General features: G+C 36.6%; 1 protein-coding gene across 1 annotated transcript in view; it reads left to right on the top strand.

Annotated features, from left to right (window-relative positions):
* Positions 1-21,482, top strand: part of RYR2 (ryanodine receptor 2) — a 274,869-nt gene that overhangs the window by 134,770 nt on the left and 118,617 nt on the right. Inside the window, exons 5-8 of the mRNA XM_017745069.1 lie at positions 3,875-3,889; positions 13,510-13,584; positions 14,336-14,414; positions 15,196-15,308. Coding sequence (XP_017600558.1) covers positions 3,875-3,889; positions 13,510-13,584; positions 14,336-14,414; positions 15,196-15,308 — 282 coding nt within the window. The remainder of the gene's footprint in view (positions 1-3,874; positions 3,890-13,509; positions 13,585-14,335; positions 14,415-15,195; positions 15,309-21,482) is intronic.

Genomic DNA, 21,482 nt, shown 5'->3' with positions numbered 1-21,482 from the left:
ACTCTTTCATCTCTTACTAAATGACTTCACTTTTGCTTCCAGTATTTCTTTTTGTGTCCTGAGGAGACTGATACTGGCATGTGTTGGTTCTTTGGTTCAGCTGCAGTGCCTGTTGCCAGCACTGGGGTAGCTGCAGTGCCTGTCATTTTGACATCAGATCCAGAGACCTTCTCTGCTCCTTGAGGTCACCGAATAATGTTGAACAGGGCTTGGTAGGCCTGAGTCAGGCTCAAGCATGTTGCAGTGATCTGTGTCTTTCTGGAACTGCCAGAATGACAGAATACTTTTTCCAAATATTTCACTAGTTCTTCAGGATTCAGCGCTTGTTCAGAGATGTAATTCCAAAATGTTGGTGGTGACCACTGTCCTAGGCACTTGCCTATACTGTCCCACACACCCTGCCACTCATCACTATCCAGTCTCAGGGCAGATCTCTGGGTGATATTCTTCAATAGTTGTTTAACCATAAACAAGACCTGAAACACATTCAGCAGCCCTAGCAATAGGAACATGCTGGTTTGAACATCCTGAGGATATTCAGAATTCTCAAGTGCTATTGTAATTAGCCTGGAGGAGAGGAGGAAGATGGAGGAAGGTATCTCCCCACAGATTGACTCTCTGGGGAGTAAAGATAAAAGGTGTAATTATTAATAATTTCCGATAGATGGCTCCTGGAATACAGAAGTGGTGGCAGTGCTGAGTACAAACACCAGATTGGTCTCATGACCCTTGATTTTATCCTATCCTAATGCAGTGTTACAAAATACAACAAAATAATGGCCCTTAATCCAGCCTCCAGAGGTGATAAACAGCAAGACAGGGAAGGTATACCACAAGTAAGGTGTTACATAATGCAACTTTGAGAACATGTGCATCAGCTGTAAGAAAGATGACCTTGTTATCAATGCCTGTTGTGATAGGACGGAGGTGGTGGTTTTAATCTGAAAAGGGTCATTTTATATTAGATTTAAAGCAGTTTTTTATGATGAGAATTATGAGACACTGCAACAGGTTGCCCAAAGAGGTGGAGGGTGCCCCATCCCTGGAAACATTCAAGGTGAGATTGGATGAGGCTCTAAGCAACCTAAGGATTGATGGGGTTTAAATCTGCAGGCAACTAAACATTACACTGCTAGCTCACTGCCTCCCCAACCCCCAGTAGGATGAGGGCAAGAATTGAGAGAAAAAAAAGTAAAATTTGTAGGTTGAGATAAGGACAACTTAATAAGAAAGAAAACAAAATAATAACAATCATAATGAAAAAAGAATTAGAATATTCACAGCAAGTGATGTACAAGGCAATTGCTCACCACTCACCAACTGATGCCCAGCCAGTTCCTGAGCACGGCCCCAGGCCAGCTTTCTCCCCAGTGTGTATACAAAGCATGACTCTATATGGAGTGGAGTATCCCTTTGGCCAGTTTGGGTTGGCTGTTCTGGCTATGTCTCCTCCCAGCTTCTTGTGCCCTCGAGCCTACTCCCTGGCAGGGTGATAAGAGAACTTGAAAAGTCCTTGACTTAGTATAAACACTGCTTAGCAACAACTAGAATATGTGTGTTATTGACACTGTTCTCTTCCTAAATTCAAAACACAGGTCTGCACAAGCCACTAGGAAGAAAACTGACTCTGTCCCAGACAAAACCAGGACAGGAAGTCAGAATGACTTTAAGAAATTTGAAATTATATGTGCGTTCTATCTGTTTAATTTTCATATATGCATTCTGAATTGCTAATGTTAGTCCAGAAACTCATGTGCACTATTGTCCTGAGACACAGAGAACAAGTGTTAAGGAGCAGGAAGTTCTTCCCTCTGCAGACAATGAGTTGAAGAAATTTCTTGTGTAACAGCCTGTTGCATACGTGAAGTACATAATTTCTGTTGGTTTTTTTTTCTCTTTCGCTCCTTTTTTCTTCCCAACATGAGAGTTAATGTTTCTCAAAGTAAGCATTCTCCTTTAGCTAAGAAGAGATTTGGTCTAAAAACCTTGGAGAATGTTCTTGCAGAGCACTGCGACAGGAGTGTCCAGAACCATTTGCTTGCAGCTGTGGCCCTCCCAGGTCATGATATGTAACTTCTTAGGCTTGGCCTGAACTTTCACAGGCACGTTTGCTTCACATTTGTGGGCATAACATATGTTTAAGTGTTTGCCATGAAAACATTTTTGCAACAATTACATTTCAGAGTATTTCTTTCCCTGGTGGTTTTAAAGCAGTAGATATATAGATAGATAGGTGTTCAGACTTCCCTCACACACTGTTGTCTTCCAGGTTTTCTTGAAGGGGTCTGTTCATGGCACTGTCTAGCTCTAAGAATTACATGTAAATTATCTTAAAAATTATTAAGGAACCAAAGTAGCTCTAAAGAACATGATATGACAGATCCAAATAGATGACATTTGTTTCTCTCTTGTTTGCTGTAGTTCATTTAATACTCAACTGAAGAGAATGAATTGTTAAATCTGGTCTTCCAAAGAATCCAGCACAAGAAGCTGCTGTATCATTTTAGTAATCAACGGAAGATATAAACTATTCACTTTAATTTGAAGGTAGTTAAAAGACTACACTCAAGCAGATAAATAAATTGTCAAGAAGAGAACCAGAAGGTTTCACGGGACTGTTGTTTAATGTACTTGTAACATGGAAAAAGCAATGGGGTTGTGTAATTCTCAGAATAAAACTTTGTAGATGAATGACAAATGGGAGAGACTGAGGTTTTTTGACAGATCTAATGTCCTTGATAAACTAATGTCCTTCCAAACAGCATGTTGGCAAGTGAAAGTCTGTATTGACAAATATAGGAAAGGATTAATTTGAATTAATCATGTACATAAATTGTTTATGTATTAATGAATTTATACACATCCCACTGCAGAAAGCTCAGCAAAGATTTCTGTTCAGTTTCTGAGCCACACAGTAAAAGAAGCAAAATTTCAGAGTGACAACTACAAAGCTATTCTGATAACAACCAAATAGACCTGAAAGAAGGGAAGGAGAGAAAGTCTTTGAGCATTTTAAGAAGATTAGGTTTTATTTTTTTTCCTTTCAGCTAGAACATCTTGTACATCTTTGAGAATAGATACTTCTCTTTGAAAAAGCACGTATGAAATGAAAGCAGCCAGCCTTTCTTGGAAGCTCTCTAGTTATAATATCTTTTCTTGTGGGATAGAGACCAACTTCAGTCCTCAGTTTCACCTTTTGTGATATCAAAACATGAACGGATGAGGTTAAATGGGGAAAGGTGGCCATAAATCTCTGACAAAGAAAAGCAAATCGCTGCACGTAACAGTGATTTATTCTTGGGCAACCTTCATGAAAATTAACCTAAAAATTACCATAATCTTCTTGCATCAGCCATGTGGCACTTGATTTTTTTAAAACAGCGCATGAAGTCTTAATAATATTTAAATTTTCTTAATTTATTTTGCATTTGCATACAATATGTAACTACAGTAGTGGTGTTGCTCTTCAGCACTGCACTTTGAGTGCAGGATTTAACGACTCACATTGTACTTAGTTAGAAACTCATCAGGACAAGTTGTTTAAGATGATCAGACATGGCTCCTGTTTTACCTGTACTCTGTTTTATCTTTAAGCAATAGGTAATTCATGTGCTATATTATTTAAAGTGAAGAAAAATCTGAGAAAACTATTGCAACAAAAAAAGGATAAAGCCTTGTTCTGAGTAGCTGTTTTGCTTTCCAGCACAAGCTATAATTATGTTAATTGCAATGATAAATGTTCCTTTTAAATGTGGTATCTAGTGAGTGTATCCCACTCACTTTTTCAGGGGAAACAAATCCCTTTTTTATGCACCTGAAAGCAAATATTCATTTCACGATTTCTCTTTTTTTTCCCCTTCTCATGGATCTACAGAAATTTATGATGAAGGTAAGCAAGTTAAACATTTGGTATTATACTTCCTGTGGATTCCTACAATTTAATTTAATTAATGCTAATTACTAATTTTTAACATCAGCATGAAACTCACCTTCTTGAACATAAAGCATACCGGATTTTTAAAAAAAAAAATAATTTAGAAACCACAGTGACTGGTTTGGTTTGGGGTTATGGTTTATTTAGATCGTGAAGGACCAAAGGCAGGTCGTGGAGAAAGGACTTTTGTCTGGCTTCTCTAATTTTCACTTCATACTAATCCTTTTAGTGAGAGTGTAGCATTATGTGGTAAATACAAAATCTTGAGACAATGAATAAATAACAGAAGTTACAGTAAAACAGTTGGGCATTTTGGAAAGCAGGGACAGCATACTGTTTCTTCTGTCACTAGAATGCTGCTCTGATTGTTTGGTGTCTCACCTGTGGGGTGGGTGGGGAGCCCTTGGGGTGGGACTGCCACTGCCTCAGGTCAGCTGGCATTTGCTGGAGCTCTGTTTCCTGGGGCTGCTTTTTTTTTCTTTTTACTTTTTTTTTTTTTTTTTTTGGCTTATTAAGACTATGACAAAGCACTTGGTGAACCTCCAAGCATTTTGAATGACAGTAAACAATTAGCTGCAGTTTTCTCCAAAATGTGTTGCTTATCCATTTTCTACTTTAATTATCAGTCTATTCCCAATTCAACTTCTAAACTGATTTCTTTACTGATTTTCATTCCCTAAGAGTTTACATTTCTGTGGTATGGTCTAGCTTCACTGTCACTCTCCAAAAGTGAGCAATTCTCAGCTAGATAAGCAGTTCTATTTTAAGGGCTGGATTTAATGATGTCAGAGGAGTTTTCTTAGCATGATTCCTCTGCTGATCCATCTTTTCTTCCCACTCGGCTGTCTGTCTTATTCTTTATCTGTGAGGTTCTTTCTCAAGTGACAAGGATGATTCACATTCCTTGTATCATACAACAACAGAAAAAGCTTAGTCACAGTCCTTAACCTGTGAAAAATGCCTCCCTCCTCCACTTATTTAGCTCTAAAATAACCAGGAAGATTTTTATTATTTCTTCTGTGTCCTATGCAGATAAGGAGCAGAAGTATGGGGAAAGAGAAATCCTCACTAGGCTAAAGGAGAAATCGATAAATTTTATCTTCCTGGGCAATTTTTTTTTCCAAAACACTGGAAATGCTTGAAAGTAGGCAGTTGTAATGGAATTATTGCCTCAGCCATAAATATAAATGTTTTACATATAAAGCTGGAAACAGACAATCAATATTATTTAATTTTGATTAATTTTTACTGCTGTGTCTGCTTTTCATTTTTGTGAAGTTTCCCATTGCTAGGAAAGTGATAACATAAATGTAGTGTCAGAAATATTAATCATGAAGTGTATTTGAAGTGTTTCTAATTCTGCCTTCCAACAGGTCAATATCAGCAAAATTGGGATCATTTAGCATGGTGCTGGCACAAATATTTGTTACCATTACTAATCATTCCAATCTTTTTAATGTAGATAGTAAAATATTTCTGTGTTCTCAATTGAATAAGACTTGCTTATGGGTTTTTTTTGGCCAGCTGATTTATTCAAATTCAGATTTTTATGTGATATTTATATAGAGCATAATTAGACATTGTGATGCAGCTTTTAATTCAAGCCATCTTTAGGAAACCTATAGTTTAGCTAATATCTTTTTTCTGTTTGGTTTTTTTTTTGTGTTTTTTTTTTGTTTGTTTGTTTTTTTGTTTTGTTTTGTTTTGTATTTTTGGCCTGGCATAAAGTAGGAGGTAACTGCTGATCAAGTTAATAAAATGAGTTTGTTCTGTTAATTTTTTTTTCTTACTTGTTTTTGTCACAGTGGCCGGCCATCATTATCTGGGAGTAGGTACCAACAGTCATCAATCATACTTATCTCCATGCCTAAATTTTTGCAGCATTTACTGTTTTGTAGTGAATTTCATGGAAAGTCAATAGTGATTTAAAAGTAAAGTATAAATACATGAATATGTATAGTATATAATGTCTTGAGAGATTCAACTTCTTGTTTGTTGTTCTAATGTAACGGTGTGTAGGCTACAGGGAGAGAGGGTTTAGGTGGTTTGAAATTCACCCTTTGGTATTGCTTTTATGTGATAGGAGCAGAGTGAAGGAATATTAGCTCAATGCCTCACGTCAGTGAATTTATTTTCTTTGCATCTTTACATTTTAGCAACCAAAGGCTATGGGTTTGGTGACAATCAGTGAAAGTGGCAACCCAAGGGCACAGTAATTGCAGAAGGGTTAGCCTTTTTATTTTCTTTGGTAGAAGAATTCAAGGGTTCTGGGCCTGGATGCTGTAACTGTGGAAAGGAAATTCTGTCTGTTTTGTATCAAGATTTTAAAAGAAAAGTAATACCTGTATGAGCAAGAAGAAGATGTAAAACTTCTTGACTTACTCTCTGTAGCTTTGTAGTCTTTACTGCTTGCAACATTTTCAAGTTCTCTGATGTTGCTGAAGATTTAATTTCCCAGTGTTAGTATTCCAAGCATAAGTTGTTTAGTTTTGCCTGACTAATCTTGTCTCACAAGCCTTCTATCTCTGTTCCAGGGTTACTTCACAAGTTCTGCAGTGATTCAGCCTGTTTCCACACACTCTGTTTTCACCACTGCTTGGGAGGGTTTTCTGGACTCTGGTTGGCATTCATCTCACAAAACTGAAATGCCAGACTTAGAGCCGTGGATATCCTAAGCTCTCTGTGTAACCACAGAATGCTCAGATTCTAGGTGGGCTGAATTACTGACCAAAAGCTCCCTTTTTCTGTCCGCTGGCTATGTAGCTGCCTTAAGTTACATTAATCTGGGTGTTTTGTAATCAAGTGTATTAGGTCTGGCTGAGATGGAGTTTGTTTTCCCCACAGCAGCCCTCACAGTGCTGTGCTTTGCATTCGTGTCGATAACACACCAGTGTTTTGGCTATTGCTGAGCAGCACTGGCACAGCATCAGCACTGTCTCTCCAATTTTCCACCTCTCATCAGCAGGCTGATGTGGGAAAGATCTTGGGAGGGGACACACCTAGGACGCTAGACCCAAATTTACCAAAGGAATATTCCATACCATATGATGTCAGCTCAGATATAAAAACTAAGAAAAGGAGAAAGTGGAGGCATTTGTTATTTACATTTGCCTTCTGGAGCAGCCATGATGTGTGCTGAAGCCCTGCTTCCCAGGAAGTCGCTAGACATTTCCTGATGATGGAGAGCAGCAAATAAAATCTTTTGGTTTTTTCCTTTACTTGTGTGCATGTATGACCTTTCACTTCTGCTTTAGTAAACTGCCGTGTTTTCCATCTTACTTTCTCTCCCCTGTCCAGATGAGGGAGTGATAGAGTGGCCTGGGGACACCTGGCATCTAACCAAGGTGAACCCACCATATCAAGATGTTTTTTTAGCTTTCCATTTTCAGCTTTTAATGTAATTGATCACAGTGGTATTAAGAGAACAAGCCTTCCTGTATTTTCCAGCTGGTTGTTGCCTGGTATCAGAAAGAAGCTCTCGTTAGTCATCTGAAGTTGTGTTCAGTGTGAAAAAGTTTAGACAATATTTAAGTATGGGGAGCAAGAGGTCTCATTGAACCCTTACCTGTGGTGGCCTCCTATTCTAGGCAGCTTTTAGAACTGCATCATTGCTGATTTTAGATAAATACAGACCTCCATCAACATTTGTCTAGAACATGTTAAGAAATTGCACATTAATAATGAAATCAATAGGTGAGTAGTTTTGATTGCTATGGGAATATTTTGAGAATCATCTCATCTACAGAAATGGTTGTAGTATCATGCAAATATTTATGTATAGAATCATAGTGAGATGGTTTTAGATGGTGGGATATCCTCCCCTGCTATTCCTCCCAGGTCCTTTTAGTCTTCTCTTGATTTCTTTCACTTTATGGCTAATTCTGCCATCATGGGGTTTTCCTTCTCCTGAGTGAGGATTCAAAAGTTTTCAAAACCTGCATTTATTCCACTTCCTTTCAATAATTTTCATTTTGTCTTGTGGACTGCTTAAATAGAAACGTTTAATTTGCTTAAATGAAGAAAGTCACAAAGAATTTTATATAAACAAAGCACATTTCTTGTGCATTCCCTGGGGTTTCTTTTGTTTTTTATAACTAGGTCAGAATAAATACTTGTATTAGCCTGCTGGCTTAAAAGATTTCATCAGCATCTTGATAAAGGCGTTGATGCCAACAGCCTTACGTCTCTGATCTTGACACAGGTTGTTTCAGACTGGGAACAGCATAGTCCAGGACCTGAATATACTTTTACTTGGAATACATGGTAGTTGATTTTTTTTCAAGCCAATACATGTGGTCAAACCCAGATTTCCTATTTGATTTCTCTTCTTAATGGACCAAACCCAGAATTTCAGAATGTAATGAATTCTCTTGAATGAAAGAACTGACAGCTGCAATGTGGGTTCCAGGGAATTCTTTAGCATTTCCATCACTGGTGGGTGCAATATCCTGCTTGACTTATTTCTCTGGTGGTGGTGGGTTTACATTTAAAAGGGTTCAAAACAGGTATTTTGTGTTTAATTCTATACTTCTGCTTATGCATTTAGTCTAAGTGTCTGGATTTAGAAAGAATTATTTTGTTTTAAACTGTAGTTTTCTAGCAGTGTAAACTCCTGAACTTCATGAAACTTGGAACATCATCATGATGGAGAACATAATGCCTTTTGTATTCGTATTTGCAAGTGTTTTTATGGAAGTATAGGTGTCGTATGTTTAACATGCTGTTGCCTCCAGCATCTGGTTTAAGTTCAAGATGGCCATCGTTAGCATGTTCCATTTTAATGAAGTCTGAGTAGTCAGTGCTTTAAAGGACATGTTTTACTCCAATGTAGACATGCAACAGCCACTTATAGTCATATTTAAAACTTTTACTGGTATCTTGCAGTAGTTACCTTGAAAAACCCTTGTGAAGAAAAATGGCGAGCATGTTGCTTCTTTTATTGTACAGCCGCTTTACCATCTGCAGTGCCATGAAAGCAGTTGTGTAGTATTTTTTTAGAAACCCATTAAAAGCAATATTTATTGGTCACAAGTTCCATCTAGACTGTCAGGGCTGGATCTGGGGCACAGAGGAGATACAAGGCTGAGCAGCTGATTGCGATTAGGTCATGCTATACCGTTACTGTAAGTTACATGGACTGCATTTTTGAAGGATTTACTGATGTAGTTTATTGTTTCATTTGATTTTTAAAAAACAAAAAAATTTTTTAGGTCTATCAAAGCTATTTTTCCTTACATTTTAGTCTTTGTAATGTCATTTTCCCTATAGCATGTGTCAATAATTCCATTCTAGTAATATGGACCCTTCATGGAATGAAGCAGGAAAAGCCATTACATTGTTCTTAAAAGCTCACTGTGTTATCTTGTATGAGTCTTTCTAGAGTGCGAATCAGTTCCCATATACACATTCAGTATTTTTAAATTGCTTTTGTGGGTGACTAGACTTGTTTGAATATCCATGTGCTAAATGCAGTTGTTGTCAGGCTTTTGCCAGTAGATTTCTGAATAATGAAATTGCAGAAGCTTTTTCTGTAGATATGTAAAGCGCTGAAATAACTGTCTTGTTTAAATACTTCTAAATGTTTTCACATGGTTGTTTTTTTCTGGTACCTTCCTGAAGCTCAGAGCTTTTTCTCTTTTCTCACACATTTGAAGATTGTGTAGACCTGTGAAGAAAAGTCAGCAAAAAAAAAAAAAATCAGCATTTGCTTGCAGTGGAGTTCTCACTGGTCTAAGAGATGTTTTTCTCTAGTAGAAGCAAGGCTGTTATTGTGAAAAGAGTGGAAGGGGAATGGCTGACTCAAAATCATGGAAGCCACAAGGTTCTTCACCAACTTCTGAAAGGTCTCGTTGTGAGAAGCACAGATGGTTTTAAAACATGTATTAAACCTGATCATGATTAATTTCCTGCAGCTTCTCATGTGTGTCCATGAGTGCAGCAGTGCAGCCATACACACAGCAGCGCAGGCTCTGTTGTGTGAGTCCTTTGGTGTGTGAGGTGATTACATGTCTGTGCCTGTGACAGTCATGTAATGCAGAGTTGCACTGCTACAAAGGGATTGTTGAATCAGGTAGAACGTATCTTACTGCAGGATTGGTACTCATGGTAAAATGGTTACTTTTTTGTTCTATCTTTGCAGATTTTACTAGATAGTTTGTAGGCTGTAGTTTTTTAATGCTTTTTTTACATTTTAATACTCTTTCTATTAAGAAAGCATGGAAAATATATTTCCCAATTTTAGCTTATTTTTCTTTATTTTGGTTTACACTCTTTACATCGAATTAAACAGCTCAGATCTTAATAATCTATTCTCATTGCCTGGTCTTCCAATGTATTGAACTTGAAAGCTGTTTATACTTTTTTGAGTGCTAGTTTATTCAGCTCTAGTTCTTGTTGTTATATTCTAAATTGCCTTTTTTTTAGAGATGAATTTTGGGTAATGAGATGACTGCAAATTAATCTTGTATTCCAACTGCAGAAATATTGGATTAGAGATGGGCAGTTTACATGAAGTTTTCACAAGCAGTGTAAATTTGTCTGTCCTGTATGCTTTCAATCTGAAATGATTATCTTTAGTGTTTGCCAGTTCTGAAGGCTTTTAAAGTCTTTTTCTAAATGGCACATTCTTGGGGAATAAAATGAGAAGAGTTTTGTGTTAATATAATTGATACTCCTGAATGGCATAAGCTTGTAGATCTTCAATGGGTAAGTTCTTCTTTGAAAACAAATGTATTTTTGTTCAGCCTGGTTTTATTCAAGGAATGTATTGTTCAACTTGGAAATGACTCTGAAAATTAGAAATTAGAAACATAAAGAAAATAAGACTAATGATAAATAATATAATTGTTAGCAACTGCCTTGCATTATAATGCCATTCATATATTTGTGCAAAAAATCTGTGGGGATTATGGATTGAATTAGTCAGCATTGTGGCTTTCAAGCAGTCTTATTTGCAGAGTCTTCTGAAATGTTATTATTGCAATATTACAAGAAATTGGTAAAACTTCTGTGGCAAATCTCACCTTGGATATCTCATCTTTGCCACAGAAGTCCAATTGTTAACTTTTAAATTTATTTTAATTTTTTTTAACATGGAAAATTTACAGTTTTCTGCTGGAAAACTTTTTTTTGGTTTTTTTTTTAGAAATCAAAGATTATTTCAGTAGGCAATCATGGTGCAACAGCTACTAGCTATGCAGTTTCTGGCATAAAGATAAATGCTGAATATGTAGTTATGAAATGAGCCATTAAAATAGGAAATGAACTTACAGGTATGTACATGTCCTGGAAGACAAGCTCCGACATGGAAGGCAGTTCCATAGAGCTAGCTTTGTTTTCTAGCCTTTTCTGTATTTTTCTGTTTCCTCTTTTCACTTTTCCCCAAAAAGAATGGTTTGATTATAATTGCCTCTCAGAAATCTTTAAGTGGAAAATGCTTAAAATGTTTTTTACATTTAAGAAACAAACCACAAACTTGCTTGCATTCTTGTAATGGACAAAGTAATACTAACTAGAAAGAGTGGCTTTAATCCTCTTGGAAAAAATTTATCTGAAAACCTGCTCTTCCATTTTTCATAAAAGTGATTGAAATTTTTTAGAGCCAACCATTCTCCTGTTCAGCTACAAGTGAGACTTTAACCAAATAAGTGCTAGACAGATAAATCAATAGGGCCAAAGTGAGGGCAAGCTAATATTGCTGGGATTTTGTTGGTCATGCTATTCTCAGCTCTTGTGTAGCAGATCTTTATGTTAGATATCGAATTCATGGATAGTAAAATAGCATACTTTTGATAAAAATACTGGTGAAATTTTGAAATTTTGTTCGTATTACTGATTTTGTTAGTTGGGTACCTATGTCTGCTGTTGATAAAAATTGCAGGTAAATCTGAAATGCTGGTAGGGCAGTATGCTCACAGCAGTTTTTTTCCCTCTTCCTCAATGTGATGAGTAACAGACATTCAGTGTTCATCTTTGGCACAGTGGGCCTGACATTATCAAATGCCTTGTTCTTTCCTTGTGCCTTTGGAAAAAGTAGTGGTGCTAATGGTAGTTCAGAGCTAAGTCTTCATATCTTACAGTCGACTGTGCCTGTAACAAATGCCATGACTTTGATTATTTCTTAATAAAAATTCATGTCATTCAGTCTTCCAGAGAGATTTTTCACTGTGCCTCCCTCCATTTTGACTGCTATGCAGTTTGTTGAAAGTCAAAATATACCTTGTGTCCATCAAGCTGCTTTTTTCTCAATAAACATAAAAGCCAAAAAATCTTGGTAGTTTCTCAAAAGCGCTAAAATTATTACTTTTGAAGTGCTTGCTGTTTCACCACCTATCCCTCTTTTTTTTCCTTGACCAAGTAATTCAAAGTTCAATAAATACTAATACATAAAAGATAAAGAAGGGCAACAAAAAAATATGGAAGGGAAATAATTGCGTGTTGCCACCATAGCAATTCAGTTAAATTGATCTTCAGCATTAAAATGTAGCTGCTGGAGATGTAGGATAGTATGATTTTTTCTCATTTATTTTGTAATTAATCTGACGTTCCAGTCAGACAGAAGGTCAATCTACTATGGTAAAAGAAAGGGTATAAATACCATGTATAAGAAATTAAATTAGGATTCCTATATGATAGAATAATGCTGCTTATGGAGTTGTCACATTTATAGACTAATAAAATACTTACTTATCTCTGCTTCTTGAAGAGTGTGCTGTGCATAATGTTACATGAGTTGATCTGTCAGAGAGGTATGAACTTATGCTCTTCACAATGTTTTGTCAGACAGTCTCTGCTCCTGTCCAGTGCTAGTCATCTGCATTTCAGCATAAGGAATACATACATCTTCAGCAGAAGTTGAAGGGTTATTCATGCTCTAACAAGATTTGTTTGTTCTCTCATGAGTGGTTAAACTGATTATTGATAAATAGAAACTGTAGTGAAAACATTGGGGATGGTTGCAGTTTCTTGGAATAAAAGTGAATCTTATCACTTTAATTTTCTTTTACTCAAGATTTATGCTGTGTTTCTCAAGAGGAACAATTACTTGGACATGATTTCTGAATTTTCAGAACCCCAAATGCTGTTGAGGTAGCTGGGATGTCTGAACATTTACCTGTCCTAGCAGATAAAGATTTCTGTCTGATAGTATTAAAGCAGTGTGGGACAAGCAGTTTGCAGTTTAATGGTCTTCAATGTGGCTGGTGGATACTCTCTGGTAAAAAAAGGAGAATATTCCACAATCTCCCTCTGCATACCATCTGTGTAGAAAAGTATTTTTTGTATAAAAGTATGGAATTTGTAGAGAAAGTGGGTGAATATGAAGACATTTAACAATAGGTAAGTATGTAGAGGGTAGCATTACACACATCAAAGCTGTTCTTCATAAAGGCTACCTGCTTTCAGAACAAGGAAAAAGGATTTGAGATTTTAGAACATATTTTTTACCAAATTTTTACAATTTTTTTACTAAGATGGCTCAAAGTACAGTTTTCTCTCATCTTTCTTTCTTTCTTTCTTTCTCAAAAGGCTCCATTTTACTAGAACATACCAGTATATCATTTCTCTTTACCTTTCAGTCGGCACAAGGTGGTGGGCATCGGACACTGCTCTACGGGCATGCAATCTTGCTGCGCCATTCCTACAGCGGCATGGTATGTAACCACATTACATGAGTTGGGAGCAGCAATGATTTCTTTTTTGTATGAAAGGTATGTTTGAAAGTGCCCAGAATATTGCCATTTACTGATATCTGGAGAATTACTCACATCAGAGGCATTTGACTGTGGTTCCTAGAAACCATTGTGAAGGGTAGGTCCTTGGAAATATGAAAACAAGCTGGTTGTATCTGGGTAAGTCCCAAAACTAAGTCTGGCTCCCCTGCTGCTGAATCCTCTGTTTGTCAGTTGAGTTGGGGAATTTTCATATCTTTCCCCTTGGATATTCCATATTGCATAAGCTGTGACTGAATCTGCAGCTGGTATCTTGCCGTCAACCTGAGCATACGTTGGAGACTGAGTGGAAAAGGAGATTCCTTCTTACATGTATTTTGGACAGAAGTCTCACTTGGAAATTCCCTGATGAATTACACAGGTTCTAAACTCCTTACCTACAAGTGAGGATTCATGGAGCTGAGATTTGATGCAACTCCTTCATTTCCACTCTTACTATTCCTGTCTCCGTGAAAAGACAACCTGGGTAGACTGAGGTTATTTTAGAGCATATATTTTTGTCAAGTCTCCTTGAGTGCATTTCAGTTTATCATGTGTACATGTTGTCGGTAATAACTGATGGGTATAATCTAAGAATATTTAATCCTGTGTTAGTAGGTTGATGGCTTTTTGTATTTCAGTGGATTATCGGAAGTGAGCAGAACAAGTATTGTATGCTTTTTTCTTTTGATAGTATCTATGCTGTCTCTCTACATCTCGATCGTCAATGGATAAGCTGGCATTTGATGTAGGATTGCAAGAGGACACAACAGGTAAACACTAGTTTAAAAGACTGTATAATGAAGAATACTGTCAATCTAAAAATAAAAGTCTAAGAATTGCTTATTTAGATTGTTTGCTTGTTTTTTAAAACCTTGCTTCAGATAGGAGTAGTAAGAGTAATAGCTGCAACAACTGAACAGTTCAAAGATCTGAGTTCTTTCCTGAAAAACAAGGTTATAGTTAAAGAAGACACATCTGAAAATGAGGTTTATTATGGGAACAGAATTTGTGACTTTAGTACTTATACATATTTTGGGGAATTAGAGGCACTAACAGTCAGTAGAAGTGGAAGAACATATTTGAATTTGGATTTATGTGATGTTTCAAATATTATTTTTTGCGGTATGCAAATGCTTATTTTCATTGCTCTTAATGATGGGTTGCTCCCATCATTTCTTTGTCCTAATTCTCAGCAGAATATTCTCCAATGCCTTTTCTAGAATCTGGAATGAAGGTGACAGGGAAGTGCTTTAGCCAAAGCATCCTGGACCAGGTTGCCTAGAGAACATAGAGAGCAATCATCTTATTCAACTCTGGAATCACTATTCTGGAGGTCTTAGTCTTTTGCTTATGTGTATTATTTAGGGCTGAGTTTCCAACAAGGTGACGCAGGAATGATACTAGTTTTTGAGAACACATGGAAACTTGGTTTAGCTAACTGAAAACTGGATCAGAACTTTCAAGACTGAAACAAGTGTGACAGTAATATCAGTAACATTGGGTCTTTTCTTTCTTGTTTCTTTCTTTGCTGTTACTCAATATTGGTATTAGGTGAGGCTTGCTGGTGGACCATACATCCTGCTTCCAAACAACGATCAGAAGGAGAAAAAGTGCGTGTTGGAGATGATCTGATTTTAGTCAGTGTCTCTTCAGAAAGATATTTGGTAAGTTGTATAAAAATATCTGTACAGTGGTTCTTCGGCAGAAAAAAAAAGAATTAATGAAAGTTTTGTAATGAAATCTGGCTTACATTTCCACCTCCTAAAAGTAAAACTTAAGGTGCTTAAACTGTTTTTCTTAAAAGTATTTTGCAAAACACACTGAAGGTCTGGAAAGTGTGACTTTGATATAGAGCTAATCTAATTTTTGTTCATTTCAGTAGTGGAATAAGTGTTTAAAAATTTACTTAGATGAAAATAAGAAAATACAGAAAAAAAGAAATCTCTTCCAAATTGCATAATTGAGATGCTTAGAATCTGTGTGAGTGTTAGGTTAACAACGCTATCATATTTATTACAACTTTGTATAAAAATTTTGGAATGTCTAACTTAGGTAAGTAGGATTTGTAGGCTTAAGAGGTCAATATTTTATTAAGTACAGTGTAATATATAGAGCTACTGATATGTCATAATTAAATATAACTAAAATAATGATTATATATAATTGCAATATTTTACAAGTTATTATGCCAGCTGCTTATTATCACTGGTTTGTATAGCTTTCTTATTCATGAAGGGGTCTCCCTTTGTTCTGTAATGAAGCAGGTCAATACTTTAAGATGAATTTCTTTTGGTATTCTTGGTGTTGCAATCACCTGAACTATTCTTTACGGCAAAAAGAAGGTGAAAATAAGAGAAAAGTAATTGTGCTGGAAGCTTCTGAAAAATCAGCCTCAGTGATTTGGCATAACAACTTAAAAAAAGATTCTTTAACAAGGAAGCGTTTTGAGTTTGTCAAAAATCTGTCTCAGATCTAGGAGGGCACTGAAGATGGTGAAGGCCCTTGAGGGGAAGCTGTGTGGGGAGCAGCTGAGGTCACTTGTTCTGCTCTGCCTGGAGAAGAGGAGATTGAGGAGAGACCTCATTGCAGTCTAAAACATCCTCATGAGAGGAAGCAGAGGGGCAGACACTGATCTCGTCTCTATGATGACCAGGGACAGGGCCCAAGGCAATGTCCTGAAGCTGTGTCAGGGGAGGTTTAGGATGGATATTAGAAAAAGGATCTTCACCCAGAGGGTGGTTGGGCACTGGAACAGGCTCCCCAGGGAAATGGTCAAGCACCAGCCTGACAGAGTTCAGACAATACTCTTGGGCACAGGGTGTGATTCTTAGGGATGGTGCTGTACAGGGCAGGAAGTTGGACTCAATGATCCTTGTGGGTGCCTTCCAACTCGGGGTATTCTATGATTCTGTGAGATGTGCATATAACATTAAAGTTTATTCTCTATTTTTCATATTTTTTTCTTTTTCTATGAGACATTATTTTTGATTTTTTAAAGTATTTCAGAAAAAAGTGAATAGTTTAATAAGACATCAATTATAAAATCGAAAATATTCTTCCTTCTTTTGGAAACACATAGGAAAATGAGAATATAATTATTAGAATATAATTGTAACTTTTAATTGGAAGCTCAATAACTCATTTTTTGAGTTTTTTGTAATTAGATATTCTGAACACTTTCTGATCATCTTTGCATTTTAAAATTATTTTAAATAACTACTTTTATGAGAATTGTAACTAGATCTAGTGAAAAAACAACTTATTGTGGACTGAATTAATGAGAAATCTAAGTAATGGAAAGGTTTTATTTAAAGACTTTGGATTACTTTGAATTGCTGAATTGGGTTGCTGAAGTTGAATTTTGATACAGATTGTGTCTCTGTGTAGGCATGTCCTGGCCTCTAATTAGTAATAATCATCTCAGCCTATTATTTAGACTTTGTGCCTCAGCTGTTGATTCACAAGGCTGTCACATGTACTTTTATATAGCACGAGGCACGATTCTGTCTGCAGAGACTTATTTTCCTTAACATGTGGTGTTAAGGCAGGTACTGCATGTTCCATGCAAAATATCAATGTACTAAAAATAAATAATACTTTCAGTGTAGAGAGAAATAAAACTGTATTGCAGTCTTAAAGAGTTTTATAGCTAGACTGTAATGAATAGTTATTAAGCCTATTTCAGTTATACAGCTCTGGTTTGATGGTTAGATGGAGCAAGGATTCAGCAAATTAATTTTGCTCTTACATGCACTTACACATTTTTATGAACAAATGTTTTTCAAGCCTAGTATAAGATCTAGTAAACTATGTAGCTTCACAATCATAAAAATATTTGTGATTTTGCTACCTATCCAGTAATTATATTAGCATTGTCAATAAAGCAGTGAAGCTTTTATGAAAATTGAAACAGTTGATAAGGAATAAATCAGCAAGTTACCAATAAGTGAATATTTTTCATGAAAGCTGTCTCTCTGTCTTAAAGTGTTTGTCTTAATCCATTTGGCTGTTTACAAAAATAACTTCAAAGGATAGAAGTTTGAAAATATTCACAATTCATTGTTTTCATGTTGAGTGCAGTCTCATGTTGTAGCTGCTATTTTCTACGACTCTTAAAAGAATGGAGCAACTGATACCTTTTACAATAGGACTGTGGAGAGATGAAGTTATTTTTGTGAATCTGCTTCAATACTGAGACCAAATAAGCTCTACTGAATCCAGCTGAGGAATGCTTCTTCTAGGGGAGTGGAATTCCTCATATGGATCTCTTGACAGAAAATAGTGTTCATCAGGATGCTGAGGGTTGAGTGTATGTATGTTACATACTCTATGATTAAAATCTTAGTAAAATGTAAGTCCTCCATCAAGTGTTCTGTGTAAATATGCTGTTAGGAATAGGACTGGGATGTCACCTTTGTATATTGCAATATTGCTCTATGTTTTCAAGCAATTTGCTAATTCTTTCTGAATGAAGAAAAATAGGTTAACCATCCTGGGGTAAATATGTGCGTGTAAAAATAACGGATGAATAGAGTTCATTCATAGGGCATGGCTTTTTCAAAATGTAGTCAGCTCTTAGTTGAATTTGTATAACGCAAGAGGAGAGAAGAACTATGTCAGCTTCTTAAGTTGGTCTTCCAGTTGTCTGACTGTAGCTTAATTAATTTAACATTGACACTTTATGATCTCAGTGTAGTCAGTAGATTAGTGTTTAGACCTCATTTGATTGGCAACGCTCTTAAGTATTAGGGAAATATCAGGACTTTGCTGTAGCACCCCTTCTCCTCTTTCCACAAAATAAAATATTTTGGGACAATTGACTCTATATTCTCCCCAAAGACTTATCGTTTTTACTTACACTGAACAAGTGCTAAACTGATAGGAAGATCAATGTTAAAATCATAAGCTAAAGGTCCAGAGAGGTGGATTTTGACTTTTGACTCGCAACAATGCCCCAGGGCAAGTCATTAACTTCCTCTGACTCTTGCTGTTTGCCTAGACAACGGGATTTTGGATCCTTATTATCCTGTGTAACATTTCTGAGGAAAAGCACTTACATAAGTGCTTGTGGCATTATATAATGTGTGAGCTGCTCTATTGACAAATACTTCAGAGAGGGAACTTGGCTCTGCTGAGCCCTGTTAGCACAGAGCAAATAGATGTTCTGCTATAAATATTGCCACCATTTAAGTTCAAGCCAGAGTTGCTATGTTTCTTTTCTTGAGGCAGTACAGCCTGATAAAGTACAGATGTAATATTTCTAGCATATTTCCCCAACTTATACATAATAGTATCTAGCACTGGGGTTTGCCTATGCCTCTTATTAACTACATCTCTTGACTGCTTTCAATATTGCCAATTTTCAATAATTTAGAAGTTCAATTAATTGCAATTTCCTTCAAATTCATGAAGTCTCTGAATAACTTTTAAACATAATTTAAGAAAAATAATTTGACATAAAGTTGAAATACAAAATGCATAAATAAAGATAAAACGAAAATTGTCATCCATCAGATCGGTATTGTTCTGGCTGAGAAGTCAGGAAAGAGGGAAACCCTCCCAACATTGAATCTACAGTGCACAGATTTCAGTATAATGCAACAGTGGTGTATAACCTGAGATTTATGTATAGTTACTGAGTTACTGTCTCAGTGACTGCAATGCTGACCTGCAGCTGCATTATGCAGATCTGTGAAGAAGCCTTGACACTTATTTGATTGAAATGATCTTTTTTTTTTTTTTTTTGACTGCTGAAAACTAATAAGAAACTAATCGGGAACTTTTCTTTGACATGTAAACTTTTCCTTGAAGATTTTTATCATGGTTAAGTGATGGCAGAATTCCCTTTCAAAAATAATAGCATCCAAATTAGATCAAACTATTTTAAAGGTGGAGCTGATACATGCCATTACTCCTGGACAGGAGGACAGGTTCCTCAGTATTGCAAAGGCACTGCCTCTGTATCCTCTTGCATCAAATATATTATTGATTTTCAGCTCCTAGTTTTATTTCTTTTATTTATTATCATATGCTTGGAGCAGCTTCTAAATATCTGTATAATTTCTTGGTGCAGTAGTATCAGGGAACACAGAAGTGTGTGAGCCTTTTTTTTGAATGTAAAAAAAAAATTATTCTTCCCTTTCATTATTATTTCTAAAAGTATAAAATTCAGTATTGGACTTTACTTTCTTCTGTGTAGATTCACAAGTCCATGATTTCTCTTTATTGAAAAATTATGAAAAAGGTTTTTTTAAAGAATAATTTTAATCTGCATAAGCAAACCTGGAATTAGTGGAACCAAGGTAGTGTTGAGCTGCTCTGTTACACTGATCATAATGCAGTTCCCATGGAGTCTTTATACAATGATTTGAAATGTTATTGTGGAGGCTGGTAGGACTTTCCAATAATTAAGGCTGTCAAGCTGCTCTGCCTTATGGAGTCCTGCTTCCAAGTACTTATAATCAAGTGCATGTGATGTAAAAAAAATCATTTACTAGAATTAGTAGCATCTATTTCTGTTTTTTTCCCCCTTTTTTTTTTAATCAGTGTGAGATAATTTTTTTATTTCATCCAGAAGAGGTCAGATGTTATTGAGCTCAAAGACAGGGAAGAAAAAAATATGTCATTTTCTTGTGTACTTCTCAATAATTTATGAAAGAACAAAAGCAAAACCAAAAATGAAACAAAAAAAACCCCAAACAAAAAAAAAAAAAACCAAGAAAAGGAATAAAAGGCAATAAGCCTCTCCCTGGTTAAACTTAGTAAAGAAACGTTCTCTTAAAACAATGGAGCTTGATCATAACCAGGGAAGAGTGTTTAAATTTTCTTTGAGTAGCTAAAAGTCTGATGACTTTTTCTATTTTACATAAGCTAGCACCTCCTGTGTGTTAGTGAACTGTTTAAACTCCCTCTACAGTGAATAATTAAATACATGCCAGCCCTGGTGGGAGCAGATATTCCTTGAAATGGATTGCTCAAGGCAGGAATGAAGCCAGGCACTGTATTGACAGCCGAGAACTCAGTGTTGTGTGTGCTGCCGGTGATCTCCTGTCATTTAAGATATGTGGAGGAAGAAGCTGTGACAAGGTAGAAGGAACAAAAGGCAGGTGATGTATCAGCGACAGGAGTGGGACTGAATTGGGAAGGAGGGAAACTGAGTGGGACTTAATGAGTGGCTGAAAAGATTGTCAACTGAAGGCAGGCAGCCAGTAATGGACTAACAAATTGTCTGGGACAAGAAGCTGGTGACAAGGGAAGAGTAGGCATCCGCTGATTAAAGTGGTGTTCAACATTTAGGACAGAAAAACTGTGTGGTTTTGGCAGGGAGAATTGATAGAAGAGCAAGTGGAGTGAGACTGGCAATGAAGGATGTCAAGAGAGAGGAGTGGGCTTTCTGGGGAGAACTAAACTGCTGGACAAAGACCCAGAGAGAAGAAAGTCTGAGGCCAATAAATGAAAAAAGAATTGAGGGTTAGGAGTTATGGTGAGTTTCTGGAGAGAAGTCTAATGCTGGCTGACATGTGAGGAAGAGTTTGAGCAAGAAAAAAAAGCTAAAAGACCCCACTTAGGCTTCGTAGATCTAAGGAGAACCTTTTGAAGCAGGAGGAGGTCCTAATTCTGGGTGATAAGGTGAGCAGTAATTAGGTCAGGAAGCTGGTTTGGCTAGATGAGAGACGTAGAATCACAGATTCTATGTTTGGGTTGGAAGGGGCCTGGAAGATCATCTTGTTCCAACCTCCCAGCCATGGGCAGGTTCACCTTCCACTAGAGCAGGTTGCTCAGGGCCCCATCCAACTTGGCCTTGAACACTGCTGGGGATGGGGCAGCCCCAGTCTCTC

This window comes from Corvus brachyrhynchos, unplaced genomic scaffold (assembly GCF_000691975.1).
Source record: "Corvus brachyrhynchos isolate BGI_N302 unplaced genomic scaffold, ASM69197v1 scaffold70, whole genome shotgun sequence".
In the NCBI taxonomy this organism is placed as follows: domain Eukaryota; kingdom Metazoa; phylum Chordata; class Aves; order Passeriformes; family Corvidae; genus Corvus; species Corvus brachyrhynchos.
The sequence above is the reverse complement of the archived record's forward strand: the minus strand, read 5'-3'. Positions and strand labels throughout refer to the sequence as shown.